General features: G+C 44.6%; 1 protein-coding gene across 6 annotated transcripts; it reads right to left on the bottom strand.

The window, feature by feature from the left end:
• Positions 1 to 26164, bottom strand: Dnaja1 (DnaJ heat shock protein family (Hsp40) member A1). 6 transcript variants are annotated; one of them, XM_059254117.1, is made up of 10 exons: positions 26049 to 26160; positions 14597 to 14644; positions 10142 to 10283; positions 9802 to 9979; positions 7731 to 7835; positions 5941 to 6168; positions 2919 to 3033; positions 1132 to 1247; positions 748 to 848; positions 1 to 374 (listed from the first exon to the last, which is right to left on the bottom strand). In XM_059254117.1, exons 3-10 carry the CDS (start codon positions 10271 to 10273, stop codon positions 156 to 158), a joined length of 1194 nt encoding a protein of 397 aa, XP_059110100.1. In that variant the 5' UTR covers positions 10274 to 10283; positions 14597 to 14644; positions 26049 to 26160; the 3' UTR covers positions 1 to 155. The 6 variants fall into 6 exon arrangements, with proteins under 6 accessions (XP_059110100.1, XP_059110102.1, XP_059110104.1 ...); XM_059254119.1 differs by lacking the exon at positions 14597 to 14644 and having other exon boundaries at positions 26049 to 26164; XM_059254121.1 differs by lacking the exons at positions 14597 to 14644; positions 26049 to 26160 and adding an exon at positions 11559 to 11583.

Genomic DNA, 26164 nt, shown 5'->3' with positions numbered 1-26164 from the left:
GAGCTTTTATATTTGTGTTTATTCTTCATTTAACTTTTAAAACACTACTATAGTTGAATATTAAAACAAAAACAATAGCCAAGTAGTGAGCATATTATGATTACAGTCCTTCCCACATTCACTACTGCATATAGAATGACAGAGTAACTGGCCCATTAAGAGGTCTGACACTGCACGCCACCTCTGGGGTGATGTTCATCGTCCTCGTATGCTTCTCCGTTATAATGCCGCCGTCTTTCCTGGTTTGGATCAAAGTCCACCAGTTCTACCTGATCCATTTCATCAGTCTCTTCTACTTCCTTCCTTTCAGGAAGGAGTTTTTCCAGCAAAGAGAGTTTATCAGGAGAGAGAAAGCCGTTTTCAGGAAAGTTCACCTGAAAAAAAAAAGAAACTGCAGTTAAGTTTGATCTTATCATTAGATCCTTTAGGTACACTGGAACTATTTCCCTCAGAAAAGCATGCATTTACCCATTTCTTTAGTTATTTTTTTCAGACAGGGTTTCTGTGTAGTCCTACTGTCCTGGAATTTGCTCTGTAGGCCAGACTGACCTTGAGTGCTGGAATGAAAGGTGTACTTTACCCAATTCCCTCAAGTGCTACATTACAAGGGCACACCACCGAGGCCAGATGCTAACAGAAGTTAACTGTCATAGTACCAAGAAGTACCTGAACAAAGGTAAATGAATGTGGTACATTAGATTTTAGTAAGATAACCATTTTTAAATGTCCTTGAGCATTACAGCTTACCTTAAACTCAATGATCAGACGTCCTTTTTCATATGGCCGACGGTATATTGGCATACCTTCATTTAGCACACATTTTATATCTCCATGCTTGACAATCTGACCTGAAGATGTTCAAGCCAAATTCTTTAAGTATGGTCACATTTGCATAAGGCAAAAAAACAAAAACAACAAAACAAAAAGCAGCACACACAGAAAACACCTCTGAGCTAACTGGCCCAACAACCCTGCTGCCTTCATTTATGGCTTTTCTAAGAGGTGACCGACATTTATCCAAGGCCCTGTAATTTCATTTCAGCCCTAGGAAGGACATATAACCAAAGAAGGAAAGGACAACACTGTTCCCCTCAGAAGTCCAAACAGGAAAACAGGTTCATCTAGTTATACCTGGGTGAGAGGTGATGACTATGGTTCGGTTGTCAAGAGTGGATATTGGCTTTTGGAAGCCGCACAGCGCTTCAACCAGCTGTATGTCCATACACATGAAAAGGTCTTCTCCTCGTCTACAGCAATGCAAACATAAGGCACAGTTACACCTTTCAAATCACCAAATGACTATATACACCACAGTGGGCAAACTTACCATTTTTGGAAAACAAACAACTGAAAAGCTGAGCTAGCAAATTATCTGGAAACAGCCAGCTGTTTGCTCCAACAAGCTATAAAATCTTACCACAGAGCTCTGCACACAGTGGTGTAGGCCTATACTGCCAGGTAGGAGGCAAAGGGCAGGAAGATCAAGGCAGGCCTGCTTTCGTCTTAAACAATTTTAAATCTACGGCCTCTCCCCCTCCAGATGGGGTTTCTTTGTGTAAAAGCTCTGGCTGTCCTAGAACTCAAGAGAGCTCTGGGATTAAAGGTGTGCACCACCACTGCTGGCTACATCTGGTTTCTTTTATTTTTATTTTTTTGGAGCTGAGGATCGAACCCAGGGCCTTGTGCTTGCTAGACAAGCGCTCTATCACTGAGCTAAATCCCCAACCCCTAAATCTAGTTTCTTAAATAGGGGAGAGAAAAACAAACCACACCGAGGCTAAAGGAAGGCAATACACATTTGGAAAACAGGAATCAGTGTAAACCGAAACAGACCTGGGCTGGATCTTTGATTATTTGTGCCAATTATGACTGTTTTCAAGGGACAGTAAAAAGTCCTTTGCTAATACGTGTATTGGTGCCTACTACATCATGATAGCATCTTTCTTTTTTTTTTTTTTTTTTTGAGACAGGGTTTCTCTGTGTAGCTTTGCGCCTTTTCCTGGATCTCGCTCTGTAGACCTGGCTGGCCTCGAACTCACAGAGATCCACCTGCCTCTGCCTCCCGAGTGCTGGGATTAAAGGCGTGCGCCACCACCGCTCGGCTCATGATAGCATCTTTTAACAGATGCTCAATTTATACTTCTCAATTTATACTTCTTTTCCAACATAGATAAACACCTGTGAAATATCCTTTCCTAAACAAGTCCCTTCCACACACTGTCCCCGTAACCCACCTCCAAGTCAAATTTGGAAATCTTGTGCTTCAAGATACAAATTCAGTACAGCAGACTTGAACATGTATATATACTTAACAGAGCCTCAATTTTAGTTTCTTTCTTTTTTTTTTTTTTAAAAGATTTATTTATTATGTATACAGTGTTCTGCCTGCATGTATGTCTGCACACCAGAAGAGGGCACCAGATCTCATTACAGATGGTTGTGAGCCACCATGCGGTTGCTGGGAATTGAACTCAGGACCTCTGGAAGAGCAGTCAGTGCTCTTAACCTCTGAGCCATCTCTCCAGCCCCAATTTTAGTTTCTTATTGAGATAGTTTGGGTATTTACACATAAGACAACTAAACTCAGCATGAACCAAGGAAGGGAAACTGGTGAAGGGCATTACTTTGAATCGACTGTGCAGAGACTGAAGAGGTGGGGAAGGCAGCAAGGTTTTCTCTATGGCTTTCTCCAGCTGTCTGCTATTCACACTCATAGAAAACATCTAGTCAACAATTTAGTTTTAAGACAAAAAGCTAAAATCTTGATTCTACTTCCAGCCACTTAGAACTGTAGAGGCACAGAATAAATAACATACCTATGTTATTTATTCTGTGTTCTAAGAGCGAGTGAAAGCTCATTTAAACTAGAACTCAACAAGTATGCAAGCAGACAGCGTGAGAGAGTGATTAAGTCTTACCGTGTAAAAACAGCATGGTCCTTCTGGTCTAACACAATGATAATATCCCCTGGCTCCAGTCCTGGTTCTTGGTCTCCTTCACCATGGAATGTTATCTTCTGACCATCTTTCATACCTAAACACAGATTGATTCTGTACTTTTACTGATATCAGACACGAAGGTCAAGATCATAAAATCTATTAAAACACAGATGTGGTCTGGGGATGTAATTCAGTGGTACAGCATATGCTGAGGCCTTGGGTTCAATCCTCAGTACAATTCTTGCAAGGTGTCCTTCTGACCTCTACATGAAGGCCAGCATATGCATGCACATAGACAGTTTTGTTTTGCTTTGTTTTAAAGCATGAATGGCAAATACCACAGAAATGACTTAATCCAGTCCAGTTGGTACTGAAGCAGGCTATTAAACAGTAGATAATACAACTCTCTACAAAGAATCAAGCTTCTAATCTCAGAAAAAATACCTACTTAGTTGCATATCCATCCTAAGTCTCAACTTTCGCAAAGAGACATTTCATTCAAGGAACTGAGGATTAAAAATGCCCATACTAGAACCAAACTGGCACCTGGCAAACACTATAACCACTGTTAATTATTTCTATTGTATAATAATCTGTAGTCACTACCATTAAAGTGAGCAGCAGTGTCAACTGCCTTTTTTGTTGTACCATCAGTATTTCTAGTAAGAAAACTACTAGGTTTACTTAAAAATCCAAAATTGAGCACTCGTCCTTCAAAGCCTCTCTCAGTTCTCATTTTCCCTCCATGTTCTTTCTGCTCAAAAACTACAATAAAAACTCATCATCTTTTGCAATAGGTAGCTTTGTGGTAGACAATTACCCAGTACATGCAAAGGCCCTGGGTTTGGTTACTACTAGCTTGGACTCTTTAGAAACAAAAAGTGTTGGCCAGGTGGTGTCAGCTTTAATCTCAGTACACAGGAGGCAGAGGCAGGATCTCTATGAGTTCAAGGTCAGCCTAGTCTACAGAGTGAGTTCCAGGACAGCCAGTCTCAAAAATCCAAATGGCAGCTTTTTATTATTGGATACTATCTTAGCCCATGCAGTCTATATGCAAAATACTGAGTATTTTTCAATAGAGCAAATGTTTTTTAAAAGGTATGTATTTGCTGAGATTCCTACCTGCGTCTAATTCAGGCCCACACACTTTAGTTTAATAAAGTTCTAACCTTTTTTGGTGTGTTTTACCCATGTATACTTGTTCATGGAGGCCAGGAGAGAAGTCAGGCATCCTTCTGTTTCACTGAACCTGGAGTTAGCTGGGCCACAAGCCCCAGTGATGCTGTCTCTACCCCTAGACCTCCAGGGCTGCAGTATACAGACTAGTATATGGCCATACCTAGCATTTTCCCCCTTGGTGCTGGGAATCTGAACTCAGGTCCTCATGCTTATACAATCAGTGATATCTGCTGAGCCCAGAGCCCACAGTTGGGGGGCAGGCTTATGATCCCAGCACTGTTGAGGCACAAGCAGTCTGGGCTACATACTGAAACCCTGTTGAAAAATGTTAAAAACTTAAAACAGTGGCCCATATATGTTGCCACTGAAGGCTGGGCAGATATCATGGTCTATGCTGTGGCCTGAAGCTGTAGATGTACATGATCCCAGCTGCATCGGAGGGCCTTGTCTGGGTCCATAGCCCTACTGCAACCAGGAGCCCTGTTCATGGTCTGTGCTGACATCAGAAACCATGTGGAAGCCCATGATCCACTCCCAAAGACCGAAAAGAGCAAATAAGCTATGTTGGCAGTGATAGCCATGACTGCAGACGCACAGTTGAGAAAGAGGGACATGAAGACTTCTGTGACAACCTCTTATCACCCCGTGCCCCAAACAGTAACAGCCTAAACAAGAAGCCATTGAAAAGAAATCTTAAAAACTGTGTGATAGGATGCTGAAATGTCACTCTCCATAATAGATGGCTTCCAGCAGAGGTGCAAGAACTAGGTTCTATTGATAAAAAAATATGTTGGGGGCGGGGAGAACCACTTAAAAAACCACCAATTTTTTTTTTTTTTTTTGTTATTGTTTTTGAAGACAGGGCTCTCTGTGTAGTCTTGGCTGTCCTGGAACTCTCTCTGTAGACCAGGCTGGCCTGAACTTAGACCTGTCTGCCTCTGCTTCCTGAGTGCTGGGATTAAAGGTGTGTGCCACCACTGTCCAGCCCCCAAACCATTTTTACTGTACTCTTAACTCGAATGAGAATTAACTGTAACCCACCTGTAATCCCAACGGTTGGGAGGTGAGGCAGGAGGACCAAGAGTTCACGGTCACCCTTAGCTACAGAAGTCCCATCCTATCTCAAAATAAAGAAACAAGTTATTCAGTCAAAGGACAGGGTTTGAGGCCAGCCTCTGCAACACAGAAAATATCCCCATCTCACTAAGAGAAAAAGACATTTTTATTAAGCTGAAGAACCAATTAAAAAAAGGATTGATATTCACACATACTCTTTAAAGATGTGTTATACTGGACTGTAACCCCTGCACATGTAAGCTTATTCTTCACCTCACACACATCGTTTGTTATTCCTTAATTCCTAAGATAGGATAGTTGCACTTCAAAGAACTGATTTTGGATAAAGTGTTCTTTAATTATTGCCACTTAGCCAGAAAGACTACTCTTACACACTAAGACACTTAGGATCATTCATCTAATCTAAAGAGAGTTTTAAAAATAATTATAAATGAGGGACAGGCTCACAAGGCCACACACTCTCTAGAATTATTGGCAGTTGATATTTACTGGAGGGGAGTCTGTTTCTTTGACGGTGTAGCCACTGACAAATTGCCTCTGTTCCAGTAAATGTATAATCCCCACTTATGTTCATGTAAGCACTCCTAACCTATTTAAACCCATGTATCACAAACAACCCTACCACAAGACAATGAAAACTGATGGGAAGAGCTACAGAAGATAATGAGGGATGGGGTGAAAATTACCAAAATTCATTATACACCATGAATAAACTGTCAGAATAAAAACATGAATCAGAACTCACCTTTATCAATATGAACTTCTAAAATCTTCTTCTCTCGCACTATCTTTCTCCCATTGCAGCTTTTACACCTGTCTTTAGGACTGATGCGTTCTCCATGACCCTGGCACTCCATGCACACCGACTGAATCTGCTGAACCATTCCTGGTCCGATCTGATGAATCCTTATTTGCATGCCAGTCCCCCGACAGTTGGGACAGCACTCTACTGCTCCTTTCTTACCACCTCGGCCTAGAGTTTCAAAAGAAACTTGTGTATGAACTTAGCGGCAGACAGAATCTAACCCCTCAGTATTTTCAAGGCTGTGTGGACTGCTGTCCTAAAATGTACAAGTCAGACTCGAAAAGAGGCCGTTTCAAAACCATGAGTTTTCTAAAATATTTTCTTTGGAAGTTTGAGAGGAAAGAAAGAAAGAAAAACAATGTAGGCAAGCTGCAAATCTCAGCAGCTGCCATGAGGGTGAGAAGTCTTGCTTTTTGAAATGGTTCAACAACGGAGGTCAGCAAGCAATTGTGTGTGTTGGCGAGGGGAGTGAGGGCATGACAATTTTTAGACATGGACATGCCCAGGAGTGTCAGAGCTGAATTCTTAGGATTTGGGTAGAAACAAAGGGGTGGGAAGGGGAGAAGATATAGCAAGGGAAGGCAGGGCCTCATGAGACGACTCATGTAAGAGTACTGGCTGCTCTTCCGGAGGACCTGGTTCTGGTTTGATCCCCAGAACCAACATGGTGGCTCACAACCCTCTAACTCTAGTTCCAGGGGATATGATGCCTTCTTCTGGCCTCCATAGGTACTGCATGAAGCAGTACAGAGATAACACAGGTAGGGGGTGGGGTGGGGTGTCATGCCTTTCCAGTTAGAGCTCAAAGTAGGCAGGCCTAACAGTGAAGATCTCTGCCTGCAAGCAACTGCAGAATTTCACTTTCTTGAGAACACTTTAAGGGAACAGTGAGCCAGGAAGTAACTCCAAGACTGCCTGCACCACAATCTTAAATTAATGTGCTCCTACATCACATTTTTTCCCCCTTGAGACAAGGATTTGCTGGCCTTACTAAGCCTGACCAACCCCAGTTTGATCTTTTAATGCCTGCATGGTTGAAGAAGAAAACTGATTACAAATTGTCTTCTCATCTCCCACATGGACAACACAACATGCACATACATATACAAAGTGTGTTTAAAAAAAAAAAAAGTGCTACTTAGGATCTATACAATATTGGGCCCATCAACTTTTTTTTTTTTTTTTTTTTTCCCCCCTGGAGACAGGGTTTCTCTGTGTAGCTTTGTGCCTTTCCTGGAACTCGCTTTGTAGCTCAGGCTGGCCTCGAACTCACAGAGATCCGCCTGCCTCTATCAACACCTTATAATAAAGGGAGAAGCTGCTGTCAAGACCTCACCCTTGGAGAGACATTTTCTTCTGTAACATAGCCACCGACTAAGGTGCCTGTCCTTTTGTAAACATTCCCTCACCCATAGTCCTGTAAGGGACTCTAATAGGACTCACTGGGCCATCAAAACATAGGCATACAGAGGAATACACTAAGGAACAGGAGGGGTTCAGTGGAAGTTGAACAGGAGAGCATGAAAATGTTACAAGAAAGCCATTACAAGTTTTTCTTGGTGGAAGGCTCAGCTGCTTTTAATGTAGCATCAGTTTTGTCTATCCAAAGTTAGGCATGGGTAATCCCAGAACTTAGGCTGAGACAGAAGACACAAGTCCAAGGCCAGCCTAATAATCTGTAATACCTTATCTCAAAAACTATTTAACAACCCACCAGTAAGAACCTTTACCTTCACATTTGTCACAGATCACATTCTTCTGAAGAGCCAGTTTTCTTGTTGCACCATTATACAAGTCTTCTAAGGTCACTGAGAGCTGGTGCACAACGTTTTTACCTGGAACAAAACACTGCTCATTAAAAACCTGTGTGTAATGTTTGCTGAAGACACTGTAAAAACGAAAAAGGATAATCAAAGACCAGCCTCATCCTGTGTATCTGTTGAGTTATACCCACATACAACATTCATCCAATATTTGATTCTCAAACTGATCTAATCCTAAGAGGCCCTCTTAGAAATGCAACAATTACTACTACCTTAAAAGTCACTCAATGTTCAGGCACATTTCACAATAATTCAAAGCATGTATCCCTTTGAAGGTTTCACTTATTAGGCATTAAGCAACATGGCCAGTTACTTCATCCAAACAGTAAATTCTTTCTAATCAAGATTGGCTGGAGATTGAAACAGCAATTCCTACTTCTGTTTCAATAGTTTTTATTGCCAGGCTATCACTGGTTGTTTCAAATGATAAATTTCTTATGCCTATTGTAATAGAACAGAATTTTCTGTAACAATGGACACATTTTATGTGTTCAATATAGCAACTACTATTCACAATCACTGGACACAACTTTAAGTGTGGTGGCGACCTCAGCTGCAGAGAATTTTTCCCATCTTAAATTAATCTCAATTTAAAGATCCTCATCTGGCTAGTGACTACAAAGGAATGTCACGTGTAATTTACCTACTTCAATGGGAAGTAGGTGGTTGAGATCACATAAGGACAACCAGACTATGGAAATAAAACCACCCATCTATGGTTAATAAGTTCCTAGCTAGTGATCCTTCCACTAGGACTTTACCCACACAAGACAGTACTGAGTGGTTGGTTAACTGAACAGCTTCAATCCTTTCTGAACATCAAACTAAAGGAACATTTACTCTTAAACAAGGTGTTAAGTGTTATCACATCCTTCTGTTTCCAGCTTCACTTTGGGTTTCCATATCTAAAGAGAACATGTGAGTAGGCTATCCCAAACTTTGTATACAGAGCACCAGAAAAGAAAAACAAAGCTTCTGGAAACTGACCAAGTATACTTTCCAAAGCAGCAGCAAGCCAAGAAGGCTAGTGAAAACTGTTCAGTAGCCCATACCATCCTATGGCTAACAACAACAAGGTGAGTGTGATATACACATTTTCTTTCTTTTTTTTTTTTTTTGGTTTTTCGAGACAGGGTTTCTCTGTGTAGCTTTGCGCCTTTCCTGGGACTCACTTGGTAGTCCAGGCTGGCCTCGAACTCACAGAGATCCGCCTGGCTCTGCCTCCCGAGTGCTGGGATTAAAGGCGTGCGCCACCACCGCCTGGCTTCTTTCATTTTTAATTTGTGTGCATACATATGTGAAAGCCCAGAGGCCAGAAGAGGTTATCAGATCCCCTGGAGCTGGAGCTACAGGCAGTGGTGAGCCACTGGATGTAGGTGTTGGGAAAGGAAACCTGGATTTTCTGCAAAGAACACAAGTGTTCTTAACCACTGAGCCATTTCTCAGGGCCAAAGCTGAAAAACACAGTAAACAATTTCTCTAAGTCTTCCTAAACCTTTAAAAGGGCAAAGTGAAATTAAATGGCCTACCAATCTGTTCTAGAACTGTCTCTACCCATCAGCTTGTGCAAACTATATTGAGAATGAAGTACTATTTTGACCTCCAATACTATCTTCCCAAGAAGTCTGTCCAGCCCACAGACAACTCTTTTTTGTCATCTTTAACTGAAAAAGGCCACTGCACTTAACACTGTGTTCTAGGGACAAGGACCCAAGACATGTAAGTGCTTAGAAGCCCAAGTTGCTACGCTTTGTTATCTTACTGTTTGGGAATCTGTGGAGTTGGATATACCCACTAGATTGGCTTAGCTATTTTGATTTACATAAAAATCTCAATTATAAATGACACCAGAAATCAGAGGCAGTTCATGGACAGAGTTTAACATTATACCAACATGTAAACAAGCACTTAATGTAAATTCTCAGTCTTTCATCAGCAGCTACCTCATTCTGCTGCAGGTAAGTTAGATTTTTCTTACCTCTCCTTTCTCTTTGCATCCTTCCTCCTCCTCCAAAGAACATATCAAAGATATCCATGGGCGAGCCAAAACCACCACCTGCTCCGCCCTCTTTAATAGCCTGTTCGCCTCCTTTATCATATAATTCCCTTTTTTTGGAATCAGCAAGAACTTCATAAGCTTGAGAAATCTGTTTAAACTGTTTCAGAAAAAGAAATCCCATTAGAAATAAGTGTCACAAAGCACAGCCACTGTATTAGGACGACCTTGACTTTCAGGCACCATCAGAAATACACACACACACACACACACACACACACACACACGGCAACACTGCTGAGCTGTCTGAGAATGTACTTGCCTTTTCGCCTTCATTTGGATTCTTATCAGGGTGGTACTTCAAGGCCAATTTTCTGTATGCCTTTTTCAATTCTTCCTGGGTGGCATTGGGTTTGACCCCCAAAACATCATAGTAAGTGGTTTCTTTCACCATTTTTCACAGCCTGAAATCAGAAAAACGGGTGAGTTTTAAATCAGCTTTTAATTTTGTTCAGAAGATCCACCAGCCTCTGCTTTCTGAGCTCTGGGTCAAAGGTGTGCGCCACCATGGCTGGCTTTCAACTACCAGAACTAAAGCAATCTGTTCTCTGCTGTATAAAGAACCCAGCCCTCCCTAACTTCTTATAAGCTAGCAATCCCTGATAGGATTCGGCTGCAAATTCTAACAGACTAAACATAAACATAGATTTCGGGGAATTCGAAAGCCTTTCTAGCAGCTGGTTCCTACTCTCCCGCACCAACACATGTGTAGCCGGGCTTCTTCCGGTTTCCCTTCCCCAGAGGTTGTGCTAGTAGCCCAAAGCAGCACCGATGGGTCTGTCCACTGGTTAGTTCACTACCACGGCCTTTGTACATCTGATAAGGCCACACACTCGCCGGAAAGAGACCCTGGACTCCCGGGGGTGGAGGAGTGGCTTAGGAGCCCAGCTCCAGGGAGCAGGTGCCCCGGCCCCGGCCCCGGCCCCGGCCCCGCCGCCGCCGCCGCCATCCTGCTCCCGCTCGCAGCTCACTCACTTTCGTCCCCCAGGCCCGCCAAGCCGACTCGCCCTCTGGGTTTCCCCGGCACCTGGCGCCGACCGTTACGGTTTCCTTCCTTTCTCCCTCCCACCCAGCTCGAACAGGCGGAGGGGGAAGGCCGGACCTCAACAAAGAGAGGGAGGAGAGCGAGGACAAGCGCAAGCCGCAGCCTCCGCCCGGCTCCTCCCGCAGCCCCTCACCCCTGCCTCGGTCCGCGCGTGCGCGGCGCTGCCCACCCGGCGCGGGCGGCGGGGCCGGAGGGGTGCACAGCGAGAGGCGTCGGAGGCGGGCGCGGAGCCGGCGCGGGCCTCGGGCCTCCTCGTGGCGTGCGGGCATCCCGGCGGCCTTCCGAAGACCGAGTCCGGCTCGGGGAACCCGCAGCCCCCGCCCACGCGGGGCCAACCGCCTCCGGCTGCGGCTCCCCCGGCCGGCTGGCTGGCGGGCGGGCGGGTGCCCGGGCCGCACGCCGCGGCCGAGGAGAGCCCGAGGGCCGAGACTCACCGGTGAGCGGGCCGGCGCCGGAGAGCGGAAAGAGGAGCGTAGCACAGCGCGGCTCGGGCAGACGCTGCCCCTCCACCTCCCGCCGAGCGTTCTGGAAAGTTCCGCCCGGCCCGCCGCAGCCGACCTCTTTTGTAGCCGAGCCCGGGCGCGTCACTCGCCGGAAGTCCCGCCCCACGCCGCTGCCACCGCCCCTCAGTTACCTGGGCAACGGCGCGGGGGCGCCGGGGCGGCGGCGCCCAAGGGCCTTGTGTGGGTGGACTCAAGCCCGGTTGCCGAAAGCTCGTGGAATCTTCTAGAGGCTTTTCTTGACTGTGAGGGCCCAGGGTGCGGAAGTCTTGAGGTGGAGAGGTCATGTCCCCGAGCCGTGGGCTTCCGAGGCTGCCCCGGTTCCCAGCGCTGGGACCTGTGCCCGCAGGCGCTGTGCGGAAGGGGCTCCGTGGGAACCCTACCCGAACCCCACCCGGAGAGCCTGATTTCCTGCAGCCCCTTATTTCTGAGCCCCGCGGGCAAGAAATGCTGAGCAAGGCCGGCCTAGTCCCCAGACCGACCTTGCAGGCTCTGGATCTGGTGGTTTCACCCAGTGCACATCTGTCAGAGCCTCTGGACGAGCCCAGGCTGCAGAACCTTCTGGCTCAGAGCCTCGGGCCGGCGGAGGGAACCTGGGACTGCACCAAACAGGGAAGCGTTTGGAATGCCTCATGCAGACTTAGGGCCCTGGGCGCCTTCCTAGTCAATCTAACACCCAGTTTGGCTGGAGAGTAGCAGCAAAAAAGAAATTAATTCCTTTACCTAGTTATTTTAATTTTTCTGACCGTCTTTAGGTCTAGTCGGCGAATCAAAATCTGTAGTTGGCAAAGTGAATCTTAGGCTTTCAAAAGAAAAAAAATGAGAAATGGAGTGTGTTTTTCTTATTCAGTAACCCAATTGAGACACGTCAAAGAAGCTGGAGGTGCAAGCTTGAAATACGGAGTATTTCAAGAGTAATATATGCTCTTAACCACTGAGCCTCCTGCTTAGACTTTTGTTGGAAGTTGAACAAAACAAATTACAAGAGAAGTCACAAAATATAAATCAGCACTTGTTCAAAAGGCAGTTGAGCACATTTTCTTTTTCTTTCTTTCTTTCTTTTTTTTTGTTTTTGTTTTTGTTTTTCGAGACATGGTTTCTCTGTGTAGTTTTGGTACCAGGCTGGCCTCGAACTCACAGAGATCTACCTGGCTCTGCCTCCTGAGTGCTGCGATTAAAGGCCACCACCGCCCAGCTTGAGCACGTTCTCTAACGGACAAAGCTCTGGAAGCCTAGGGTGTGGAATGTGATGCTTTAAATGTTGGTGGTGGTGCGTGTGTTTGGGCCCGTGGACCAATGCACTTCTACCTTACGTAGGTAACGCAGGTGTGCAGTGCTTCACCAGCACAGCTGTTACCTCACTGTCTTAAGGAAATCAAGGCAATTGGATGTAGCCAGACCTAAAGGAGCTGTAAAGACTGTTTTCAAACCTATCTGGAGACATACCTCTCCGTATGTCTTTTTTTTTTTTGGTTTTTTGAGACAGGGGTTCTCTGTGTAGCTTTGCGCCTCTCCTGGAACTCACTTGGTAGCCCAGGCTGGCCTCAAACTCAGAGATCCGCCTGGCTCTGCCTCCCGAGTGCTGGGATTAAAGGCGTGCGCCACCACTGCCCGGCCCGTATGTCTTAATAAGCGAAGGTTTGGGAGTTTCATCTTGTTTGTCTCTTCAGCCTTCATGCTTTCATTACACTATTTCAGTCACGAAAGCCACGCGATTTCCCTTACAAACTTCTATGTGTTTTTGTTTTGGCTGAAAACATGTGATTTTTCTCATTTATGTGTTACCCTTTCAAGTATCACATCAAGTAATAGGTTATATCTTTAAACCAGAAATCCTGGCGGCCTGAAAAGAGCTGGGATTGTGGCCTGCACCACTACACTTGGCTGCAAATATTTCTTTAGCACAGACACTTAGAACTGAAATTGCTGACTCAATGTGAGCGCAAATTAAAAACTGTAATAACTTTTCGTGGTGATTTGTGTGCGTGGGCTTTGCAAATATAGGGGATTCTGTTTTGCTGTCCTGTTCTTCTGTTAAATCTTTGCCAGCTGTACAAGTGAAAATTTGCAATCAGATGCCTTGGTTTCTACTTGTAATCCCAGCATTTGGAGGCTCTGGAAAGAAGGTCAGGAGTTCAAGGCTGACAGAGGCTATATAGAAAGTTTGAGGCTACTTGGGTTATTTGAGACTGTGTCTGGGGGTGTATGTGAGAAATTAATATCTTATTGCTTTAATTTGACGTTTTTTCCTTTTGCACATACAGAGCACACATACACATAAAATAATAAAAAAATAAATCCCACACTTCTGCCTTACTCTGTGGTTCAGGCTGGCTTTGAATTTAGGGCAGTCCTCCTGCATCAGCCTTCCAGATGCTAGGAGGTGTGAGCCATCACGCCCGGGCTTTGTGTTCAGTCTCCTCCCATTGCGGCTATGTTCTTTCTGCCTTACGGAAATACCCTCAGCCTTCAAGGCTGGCTTGGTAGTTTAACTGCCTGTGTGTGGAGGGGCGAGAGAATATTTGCTGACACATTTGTCTGTGGTGTTCTCAAGCAGCATGGACTTTGAATTTAAGTTACCCCTACCCTGTCTTCTTGTCTTCTTTTCTCTTGTGCTTTTTTTTGGGACAGGGCCTTGTGTAGCCCAGGTTAGCCTCAATCTTGAATTTGGAGTGTAGTGCAGGATGATCTTGAACTCCCAATCTTCCTCCCTCTGCCTAGTTCAGAACCATGTCCCGCTTCTTTTCTTTTTTTCTGGGGAGTGCACAGGTGAGTAACAGAGAGAGCCTTCTCCAGGCAGTGTTCACAGGTTCCTCAGCCACTCCAAGCTGGGGTTAGGGGTTCCTGAGGGCAGATAAGCGTATTGGCCATGCCCCCATCATCTCCGATGAGCGCTGGGTAGTTGTAGGGTGTGGTTTGGGTAGAACTGTAGTAAGGCCCTGGACATGCCCAGTTCCAGCTCTTTGGCACAGAAATTTTTTTAGGAAGATGGTCTGTCTTGTGGCCTTCTTGGTCTTCCTCCTTAAGAAAGAATCTTAGCAATGTAAAAATTTCTTGTCACAAATTGCACGCAGAGGACTTCAAGAACAAGGTTGGGGCTGGAGAGATGGCCCAGTGGTTAAGAGCACTGGCTACTTTTCCAGAGGACCTGGGTTCAATTCCCAGTGCTCACATGGCAGCTTACAACTGTCTGTAATTCCAGTTCCAGGGGATCTGACACCTTCACACCAGTGCACATAAAATAAAGTTTAAATAAAAAAGAACAAGGTTAAGGTCTCATAGATGAAGTATTTTACAGTTTAGAAAAAGTGATAAGCATACTCACTCCACATCCTTTCTCTCTCTCACATTTTCAGGTGTCTGTTGGTGCAACTCCACGTAGTTAAAAGGGAGGTTTATTTTGTGGGGTAACTCACAAGTGAAGGGATAGGTTGAAGGGTCTGGGAAAGGTGTAACACAGTCAAGCGATGTTCTCTGGAGAACTCTGCTCGGTCCACATCCACCATCCAGGATCCAGGAACCAAGAGAGCCGGCCCATCCGGATCTCGGGTCTTAAAGGCCCCTCTCTCAGTCCCACCTTGTAGGTGTGACAGGAAGCCTCAATGAGGGTAGTACTTCCAGGTCAAAGCTGGAACAGCTACCCACTACAGTTGTCTTTATTGTTTTAAAAAAAGGCTTCCAGGTGTGGTGGCAGAGTGTAGTTCTAACTACTCTGAAGGTTAGGGCAGGATTATTACTGGAACCCAGGACTTTGAAGACAGCCTGGGCAACATGGCATCAAAAATACAGTATTTTCTTTAAAGGAAAGAAAAAGCAAGCCAGATTACTCCGGTGTATCCATGACTTCTGTAGTCCCGAACCATCGAGAATCCTGTCTTTGCTTCAGTCATCTTTCTCCTTGTCCTTCTCAGCCTCCTGCCCTCCTGCTCCGTCTGTCTGTCTGCCCGTCCGTCCGTCCCCTTTCTTGTTCTTACTCTGCTAGATGTTTACCCCAAGTGCTCCGCTTGCTTCACACACACTGTTCTGCTGCCACTGAGCTGTACCTTCAACACTACCCCCCCTTTTTTGAATTTAGTTTATATATGGGATAAGTCATCAGTTCAGGGTGTAGTTCAGGAGTAGAGTGCTCACCTTAGCATACCTGAAATCCCAAGTTTGAACCCTAACACTAGCACCATCAAATAAAAAGATCAACTGTTAGAATCCTAAAGTCATCTAGAACTTCCGAAATAAAATTCATATTTCTTATCGTGGAGCATGAATCATTACTACCTGGTTCTGCCCACAGCCACTTCCAGCTACTTGTGATCTGGCCTCATGGTTACTGAGAGCTATAGTGTACTCTATTGAAATATGGCCCTTATTTTTAGCCAAAATCTTTATATGGCCAAAAAGTATAAATAGATATAGACACTGTGAACAGCTAACAATACACAACAATTGCAATACAATCATAAGCATCTACTATCCATAATATAAAATGGTAATCATTTATCAGAAAATGGTCAAATAATACAAATAGACAATTGATAGAAGAGTCAGTGAACATGATAAGATTAGATTAAGCACGATACTAAAGAAACTCAATGGCTGGCAAGATGGCTACTTGAGTTTGCTTTCCAGAGCAAGGAGAGAACAAACTCCCACAAGCTGTCCTCTAACCTCTAGATGAAAGCCATGGTCCACATAGTCCATAGATGCACACACAGAATGTAAAAAGAGAGAAACAATTCAAGTCCTGAATGTGGTGGTGGCCTTAGACCAAGGCAGGAGACCATGCATGAGTTCACGGCTAGCCTGGGCCACACAACAATAGCATATCTCCAACAGAAAACAGCAGGGTGGGGAGATGCTTCACTGGGGGAAGAGAATTTGCTCTGTATGAGGAGCTGAGTTCAAATCTCCAGAACCCACATAAAATCTAGGCGTGAGGTAGGCTTTTTTTAACACATGCCTTTAATTCCAGAACTGGGTGGGCCTGGGGCAGGGGTTGTTGGGCTGAGGCAGGCAGATCTCTCTGAGTTCCAGGTTATCTGGGGCTACATAGTGAGACCCTGACCCAAAAACAAAAGAGCGAAAATTGGGTGTGGTAGTTTGTCTCTGAAATGCCAGCATTACAGAGGCAGAGGCGGAGGCAGAGACGGGGATCCAGGAGCTCACTGGCCAGCCAGTCCAGGCAAATCAGGATGCTCCATGAGAGGTCCTATTTAAAAAACTGAAGTGTGGAGCCACAGAGGATGACACCCAACACCTGCCTCTGGCTGCCCCAGAGCACCCACAGAGGAGCACACCCATTCACACATGTCCTGGTTAGTTTTGTCAACTTGACACACCTGGGAAAAGGAAACCTCAAGTGAAGAATTGCCTCTATCAGATTGGCCTGTGGGCATGTCTGTGGGACATTTTCTTAATCACTAATTGACTCAGAGGGCCCAGCTAACTGTGGGCAGTGCCACCTCTGGCCATATGGGCCTTGGCTGTATAAAACAGCTTGGTGTGCCGGGCAGTGGTGGCGCACGCCTTTAATCCCAGCACTTGGGAGGCAGAGCCAGGTGGATCTCTGTGAGTTCGAGGCCAGCCTGGGTCTACAGAGTGAGATCCAAGACAGGCACCAAAACTACAAGGAGAAACCCTGCCTGGAAAAAACCAATCAATAAATAAATTAAAAAGGCAGGCTGAGTAAGCTATGAAGAGCAAATCAGTAAGCAATACCTCCGCACAGCTCTGTTTCAGTTCCTGCCCTGATTTCCCTTCATGGTGGACTAACCTGTTAGCTAAGTAAACCCTTTCCTTCCTCAAGCTGATTTGTTCAGTGTTTTGTTATAGCAACAGAGAGGCAAACTAGGACACGTGTTCACCAGAAGAGGGTGGAGGATCCCCTGGAGCTGGAGTGACAGATGGTTGTGAGCCACCACAGGGGTGATAGGAATTGAGCCTGCTCCAGTGGAAAAACAGCCAGTGTTCTTAACCACTGAGCCATCTCACCAGCCCCATGGTATGGGGGATTTAGTTCAGTGGTAGAACATTTGTCTAGCAAGCACAAAGCTCTGAGTTTAGTTTCCTGCACCCAACCCCTCAAAAAGAAGAAAAGGAACAAAATGTCTCTTACTATCCTCTGATCTGGATAATTTAAACTCATAAATTCCATTTGCCATTTTTTCCCAGTGCTAGGGGTTGAGCACAGGGCTTTGCACGTACCAGACAAGCACTCGACCACTGAGCTACATTCCTACATTCCTAACACATCATAGTTCGTTTTTACTTTTTATTTTTATTTTTTTTTTTTGTTTTTTCGAGACAAGGTTTCTCTGTGTAGCTTTTGCGCCTCTCCTGGAACTCACTCGGTAGCCCAGGCTGGCCTCGAACTCACAGAGATCCACCTGCCTCTGCCTGGGACTAAAGTGCTGGGACTAAAGGCGTGCGCCGCCACCACCACCCTGTTTTTACTTTTATGTTTAGATTTTTAAGATTTATTTATTTAATGTGTACAGATGTTTTGCCTGCATGTATGTCTATATACCACCTGCTTGCCTGCTTCTGGAGGAGGCTAGAAGAGCCGTCTGCTCCAACCACACTATAGTCTTTTGAGGAAAGTCTTTCTATAGTCCACATTGGCCTCAAGCTCAAAATCCTAATCTTTCCCCGAGAGCTGGGATATGTCACTATACCTGCCAGCATCATCTCCTTAAGTTACTCATGTGGCAGTACTGTATTTACATGTGCATCTATGTAGTTATCTGTACTCTCTTCCTCGCTTTGCTACCAGATGTCTTTTAGATTGTTTAATTTTTTTCCATCTCTATTCTTTTTGTGCACACAAATTCTGATGCAGATAGGAACGGTTGTTGGCTGGCCTGGAACTTGCTATGTAGCCCAGGCTGGCCTCACAGTTGTGGCAATCCTCCTGTATCTGCCCCCTCCACCCAGTGCTGGGTTTATAGGTGTATGCTACCAAGTTCAGCTCATTCTAATGCTTTAATACTAAATGTCTCATATCTTCTTTAAATGTGGGGCTGAAAATAAGAGAGTTTGTGTACACTTGCTGGTGGTGAGAGTGGTGGGAAACGTACTTATCCAACTGAGAGATCAGTTGGTGGGTGACCTTGTGTGCCTGGCTTACATCTAGGCCCCTGCATCCACGCTGTCTCCCAGCACAGAGGCATTAAGGGTAACAGTACCAGGGCTGGCCTTTGTTGTCTGTTTCTGTGCTGAGCATCAGGAAGACCTGCCATCACCATAGCATAAAAAGAACTCAGCTGCTACAGATTCGGAGGACTTTATGGTCCCTTCTGGAGAGAGGGGCTTGGCTAAGCCCACAGGCTGGAGTTACACCATTAATTTCAGCCACTGGAGTTAGAGGTTGAGGGATAGGGCCAGTGTAAATCTTTCTTCCTGGTGACTGTCACCAATTCTTGTCCTGACTCTCCTCTTCCTTTAATCACTGACACCAGAAAGGCCATCTGGAGCAGCATCTGGATCCCACCCAGCAGTTTCCAGCCTCTTTTGCCATGATGACGCGGTTGTCATGAAAAAGATGCTGTTATCTCCTCTGATTTCCTATTACCTTTTTCTTCAGCAGCAAGGGCACTGCCAGATCCAGCACAGCAGGGCAGTGGTTAAGGATATACCGATTCTTACGAGAAGTACATATGCATTCTAGAGGCCTGGGATAGTGGTATACACCTCTAATCCCAGCATCTGGGAGGCCGAGGAAGAAGAATTGCAAATTTGAAGCCAGCCTGGCTTATATAGATTCTGGAAACTGATTCCCTGTGTTTGAATCTTGGATCTGCCATAAGCAAGTTATTTATACTTTCTGTGCCTGAGTTTCCTCATCTGTAGCAGGGAATAATAATAGCTCCAAGCTAACTGGATTATTATGAGGACTAAATGAATTAAGACAGCCATTATTATATAATGATGTTTTGGTTAAGGGCAGTGCTTCCATAAGATTACATTGTTGTGGTCATTTTAGTTTATCTAAGTACACCATATAATTTTTCACAATGACAAAATCACCTAGTGATTTATCTTTTGGGCATATGCCTGTTGTTAAGAGACACATGACTATATAAAGTCCTTAGAAGAGTGTCTCTATATTGTAAACATCACATTTTCTAATAATGGTAACAGTTGTAAAAATGATCGTCCTGGAGGCTGGAGAGATAGCTCAGCCGTTAAGAGCACTGGCTGTTCTTCCCAAGGACCTGGGTTGGGTTCTCACACTGACATAGTGGCTCACAAGTCTGTAGCTCTAGTTCCAGAAGATCACACTCCCTCTTTTGGCCTTTTTGGGCACATATTCACATGATGTATGATACACATGCAGGCAAAACATCCATACACCTAAAATAAAACAATCATCTCATTCAGGCAGAGGAAATGATAAAACTAGTGAATCAGTATTGACTTACTAACAGTTTTTTCCCACTAAGGATTAATCCCAGGGCCTTCCACATGCACGTGCTCTATTTAACCAGTCCCTGCACCCATTCAGCCAATGTATTAAAATGTTGTCTACTATATGTCAGGGTCTTTTCTAGGTCAGCAAACAATGATGACCATGACAGACAAAATCCTTTCCCTCATGAGTTCACAGATGAGTGCAGGCATAAACATAAATTGACTTTTATTTATTTAATTATAGAAAGGTTCCCACTCTGTAGCCTCGTCTAACTTGGTACTAGTTATGTAAGCCACTTTGGCCTTGATTTGCCAAAACCCTCTTATCTCTGCCTCCTAAGTGTTGGGATTACAGTGGCATGAGCCACTGTGGCTGGTTAAACTGACATTTATGCATGTACCTAAGGCAGTTTTCATTTTAAGGAAGGTGAGTCTTGATTCAAATTTCAGACATTTCGGCCTTAAACGCAGAAAACAGTGGAAATACAATGCTTCTCTTTCTCTCTCTGTTTAGTGGTGCTTTGCATTCTGATTATTTAATGCTGTTTAACACATTTTCTCCAAAAGTGGTGATATAAAAAATGTTCAGTTGCTTGCCATTCTGCACTAAGGGTGAGACTCAGCAGGGACAGCCTACCTCTGATCCTTGCGACTGCTGGGATGGCTTTGCTGGGGATAGGACTTGTATGTAGGCTGTTAGCTGTGAGTTCAGCTGAGCCTTGGCTCTCCCTGGGGCTGATCTGGACTCCTCATAGCATGGCAGGAGGGTCATGAACAGAAGTGCCACCAGAGATTAGTTACATTGGCCACAACATGTAAGTTCTTACGAAAGCTTGTTAATCCTCCATTGGCCAAAGTCAATCCCGTTGGGAAGTCCTGAGCCAATGGGGGAGGGGAATACACAGGGTGAGACTCAATAGATCTACTACAGTAAGAAACTGTCAGCAGGAGAAAGGCTAAACACTATAAGAAATTTATGTCTCTCTCCTCAAACACATAGTCTAGCTCCATCATTAAAATACCCTGAAGGGCATTTTAACTCGGTGGTAAAGCGGTTGACTATTATACACATGGCCCTGGGTTTGATCCTTGGCAAAATAAATAAATAAATAAAAAATCCTGCCATTTTTTTCTTTTGTTGCTCAAGTTCATGAATTCAGGAGTTTGAGAGCAATAAAGCTGAGTATCCTCCCCACCCCCACCCCCTGCCAAAGTAACTCTTCTGAATAAAATCATTCGATGTTTCCTTTTTCTACCTAGATAGCCACGTGGTTTGTTCCTTTCAGGTCTTCTCAAGACAGACATTCTACAAGACAGAAACATTCTTAGGACTCTTTATCCTGCTTTATTTCTCCATAAGCATGCACTCTCAAGTGACCTATATATTTATGGTCTGCTTCTTTCCTATAATTTTTAAAAGAAGATTTTAAGTTATGTGTATGTACCTAAGTGGATGTTGGGCACTCAACTCCCAGTCTCTGAAGAGCAGCAAGCAATCTGCTGAGTCACCTCTATAGTTATTTAAAAATTATTGCATGTATGTATTTGTGTAGGTGAGAGTGTCATAGTACATGTGTGGAGGTCATAGGACAACTTGTGGGGGTTCTCTCTTTTCACCACGTGGGATACTGGGATCAAACTCAGGCTGTCATCAGGTTTGGGCAGTGAGTTTCTTTACCTGCTGAGCCATCTTGCTGGGTCAAGGTATAGCCCAGACTGGCCTAGATCTTGTGATCTGCCTGCTCTTCTTCTTCAGCACATCCTACTACTGGCTTGTATTTGAAGACAAAGTCTCATAGCCACCAGGAATGTCCTGAACTCACTATATATACTTGAGGATGACCTTGAACTCCAGGTCCCCCTGCCTCTACCTCTCAAATACTGAGATTATAGGTGGATATGCTGCCATGTCTGACTTGCAAATTCCTTGAAAGCAGGAATTTTGTTTTGTTTTCCAAGATAGCCCTAGCTCCTAGAACAACGCAGGATGCTTAGGGCTGAATGAACCAATAAATATACCAGCCCTTGGAGAATAAGGGCCACTTGGGTTTCATCTGGCTGGAGGCCAAGATGACCCTGGAGAGTATGGTGTCCATGGTGTCCATGTTGGCTCTAAGATCCAGGTCCTCCTACTAGGGCAGCAGTAGGAGTCAGACGACCGTGCCAGATTCACCTGTACTGGGAACTGCTCTGATCTGTCTGTGTTCCTGAGGCTGAGGATGGATAGTGCAGAATCTATACGATTTGGGGATGGTACAAAAGGCAGCACCACTAACCTTTAAGGTAATCAGAGGTATTCCAGGTTCCAACTCAAGAACAGCCATGGAGTGTATTCAAGAAATTCAAATGGTCAGGCAGTGGTGGTGCACGCCTTTAACCCCAGCACTAGAGAAGCAGAGGCAGGTGGATCTCTGAGTTCAAAGCCAGCCTGGTCTATGGAGTGAGTTCTAGGATAGCCAGAGAAACCCTGTCTCAAAAAAAGAAGAAAAGAAAGAAGTAGGAGGAGGAAGAAAAGAAGAAGAGAAAGAAGAAGGGGAAGGAGAAGAAAGGAGAAGGAGGAGAAGGAAGAACAAGAAGGAACAAAGTAATAATAAAACAGTAACAACAACAACAACAACAACAATAATAATAATAAAGAGCTAGTGGAAGGCAAATGGGTTGTCAGAGAGAATTCCGGTGTCGTCTGCTTTCCTTTTTATTTGAGTCTTTCTTAATGTTTCTAAGAAATTCTAATGTGTACCACAGCATCTATAATTTTCACAAATAAACATTACCAAATTGAAATAAGTTCTAACAGGGCCGGCAAGATGGCTCAGCAGGTGTGCTGTATAAATGTTATACTTTTATCTTTGTGCCTGACCACCTGAACTAGGTTTCCAGGACCCACATGGTGAAGAGTGAGAACTGACTTCCAAAGGTTATCCTCTGACCTCCACACTCTCGACGTGGCATGAGCACACACACACACACACACACACACACACACACACACACACACACGACAAATGTAAAAAGTGAAAAAGGAGTTCTAACAATGCCCGTCAGTGGAATGAACGTGAGCACTTGGGCTTACAGTGACTGAGCTTCTCCATTCTTAGAGATTAGGTCCTTCAGAGAGTCAGGTCATGATATGAGCACATAACAGGAGAAGTTTGCCAGTTCTGAAAACAGGATTGGAGACGATAAAGGTAAATGGTAGGTGCAGTATTTTAAGGGAAATTGTAGGGTACAATTTATGGGCACACCATCATGCTTATAGGACAGAAAGTCTCAACCGGTGTGCCAAGTACAGATACGAAAGCTAGGGATTTGAAAATACTATCAATAAAATACAGTCATAAATCCTGTCAGTGTTTTAGCAGGAAAAACAAAGTCACAAAGAGCTTATTGCCCCAAACAAGTTTCTTATAAAACTTAAATATTTTGCTATTTGGCCAAATTAATATTAGTTTGCTAAGTATATATTTACTGGGGCCAGGGATCAAACATGGGGCCTTGTGCATGCTAGGCAAGTTCTATGCCACTGAGATAAATCCAGCCCCTAAACTACTCTGTTTTAAAAGGCTTTATTGTAATTACAATGAAAACATTTCACTGAAGTTCCTCAAAGGATTCCCCAAATTCCCTTAAACTTACTCCAGCTGGTTTTTTAAAAAATTTATTTATTTATTTATTTATTTATTTATATTTATATATATATATATTTATTTATTTATTTATTTATTTTTTGAGATAGGGTTTCTCTGTGTAGCTTTGCGCCTTTCCTGGATCTTGCTCTGTAGACCAGGCTGGCCTTGAACTCACAAAGATCTGCCTGCCTCTGCCTCCCGAGTGCTGGGATTAAGGCAATGTACCACCACCTGGCTTTTGTTTTGTTTTTTAAGACAGGGTTTCTCTGTGTATTTCTGGCTGTCCTGAAACTCACTCTATAGACCAGGCTGGCCTCAAACTCACAGAGATCCTCCTGCCTCTGCCTCTTGAGTGCTGGGACTAAAGATGTGCAGCACCATGACTTTTTTTTTTTAAAGGCAGGATCTCCTTACTGTATCCTAGGCTGTCCTTGAGCTCCCAATCCTCCTGCCTCTAGTTTCCAAGTGTTGGAGTTACAAGTGTGCACCACCACACCCCACACAATGTGTTCTACAAATGTTATACTTTGATCTTTGTGTCAAGGCGTAAAAAAGCTGGGAAGCAGTAGGAATCATTATCTAAAAAGATGAAGCGATACCATCAGAGACCGGTCAGGAGGAGTGCCTAAGGTGGGATTTTCCACAAGCAGATATTCATGTGCGAATTTGAGCATTAGTAGTGTAGAGATGATGCCAATACATGCCCAAAAGAGAGAAAAGTGAGACTGAAATGGGGAGGGTGTAGAGGGTGGGCAAATGTGCAGGTGACATCTCTGGACAGCTGGGTAGCCTCTGGGAGACTTCATGTGCAGGTGACATCTCTGGACAGCTGGGTAACCTCTGGGAGACTTCAACATTGTTCCACCTGAGGCAAGAGATGTTCATCTGCTTCTTCATGTCATTTCATTACTGGAGCCATGTTTGGAGGCAACATCATGTGTCTCACAGAGCTGTTCTGGATGTATGAAACATGCATCTAAATTTGTTTCAGTAGGGTTCGGGCCATCACTACTGCGTCGTCGTGTTGATGACTTGATGTCCTGGTTGGATAAGAAAGGCAGCTGAACAAGCCAGAAAGTGGCATTCCTCCATGGTCTTGCTTCAATTCCTGCCTCCAGAGTCCTACCTTGAGTTTCTGCTCTGCCTTCCCTTCATGATGGACCAAAAGCTTTAAGCTGAAATAAACCATTTCCTCCCAAAGTTGCTTTTGGTCATATTGTTTATTACAGCAATAAAAGCAAGCTGGGCCTTGCGCTTGCTAGGCAAGTGCTCTACCACTGAGCTAAATCCCCAACCTTTTTTTTTTTTGTTTTCCGAGACAGGGTTTCTCTGTGTAGCTTTGCGCCTTTCCTGGAACTCACTTTGTAGACCAGGCTGGCCTTGAACTCACAGAGATCCGCCTGCCTCTGCCTCCCGAGTGCTGGGGTTAAAGGCGTGTGCCACCACTGCCCGGCCTCACCAGGCTTTCTTTGCATGTGCTCTTGGGATCCAGGCTCTGCTCTTCATACTTGCAGGGCAAATACTTTACTTCCTTAGCCCCTTCTGGTTTTATAGTGTTTACTGAATGGTGAGTCCACATACAGTTCCTAAGTCGTCTACTATCTGATGTCTAATCCTTGCTGAGATCTGACCATTGCTTTCCACTAACAACTCCGCTGCACTTCCAGCTCCCTTGCACTCTGTCGTGGCTAAGAGCCTTGCTATGGGATCTTTGTAGGTATTGTGCTCTTTCTCTCCTCCCTATCCGAGGTCCCCAGGCCTAGAGCCTAGCATACACTTGGCAGCACTCTGTCACTGAGCTACACCCCAAGCCCTGCTCTCTTCTTGTTTGAGCCATTTTCACTTTGTGGCTCAGGCTGGGCTTTACCTATAGAGCCCACATCTGGCCTTGACCTCATGATGCTTCCATTTCTACCTCTGGGTCCTGGTGTAACGGGCATTACCATTACACTCAGCAAGAGACGGGTCTTTCTGGACTGCCCCCTAATCCCTTTCCTCTTTACTGCCTCTCTGGGGAATCTTAGTATACCCAAATACAAATGCAAAAACAAAGTACAGTTCTCCAGCTGCACACTTTCTCAGAACTCCCTGCTTTCCTTTGGAACAAGTCTGCAGACCAGTGGACCACAGTCTCTGGCTACAATCACCTTTTTCTTAGACCAGGAGTCCTGGAAGTCTTCCAAAGTCTCAAAGATGATCTTTCTTCTCTCACAGAAACAGCCAGCCAGTCAGCTCGCTGAATGCAGACAGTGCTAGCCCAGGGAGCAAGTTAATTATTCTAGCTGTTCATCAGAATTTGCTACATTTATTGCTTTGTTTCCAAAAGATCACAAAACTGATTTTCATTTCAGACTGCTTGACTAAAACAGTCAAACAAATCCAGAGTAGAACAGACAAAGGAATTTGAACAAGAACAAAGCTGGCAATTCTCACACTTCTTGATTTCAAACATCATCACAAAGCTGTGGTAATTAAAACAATGTGATTCTGGAGCAAGCACACAGACACACCTACATAAAGGAAACAGACCAGAAATCCCAGAAATAAGTCCTTACATTCACGATCAAGCGCATTTTCAACAAGGATACATACCAATGAGGAAAGAACAGTCTTTTCAAGGAATGGTGTTGGGAAAATAGATAATCAGAGGCAAAGATGCAGCTGGACTTCTGCGTTATACAGTCTAAAAACAAGCACAAATGAACCGA

This window comes from Peromyscus eremicus, chromosome 2, assembly GCF_949786415.1.
Source record: "Peromyscus eremicus chromosome 2, PerEre_H2_v1, whole genome shotgun sequence".
Lineage (NCBI taxonomy): Eukaryota > Metazoa > Chordata > Mammalia > Rodentia > Cricetidae > Peromyscus > Peromyscus eremicus.
This window is presented reverse-complemented; position numbering and strand designations above follow the sequence as displayed.

Coding starts and splice junctions, on each gene's coding strand:
- Dnaja1 (XM_059254119.1), bottom strand. CDS start 10,273: ATGGTGAAAGAAACCACTTACTATGATGTTTTGGGGGTCAAACCCAAT. Junction 9,980..10,141: donor ATCCAAATGAAGGCGAAAAG/GCAAGTACATTC, acceptor TTTCTGAAACAG/TTTAAACAGATTTCTCAAGC. Junction 849..1,131: donor AGTCATCACCTCTCACCCAG/GTATAACTAGAT, acceptor GAACATCTTCAG/GTCAGATTGTCAAGCATGGA.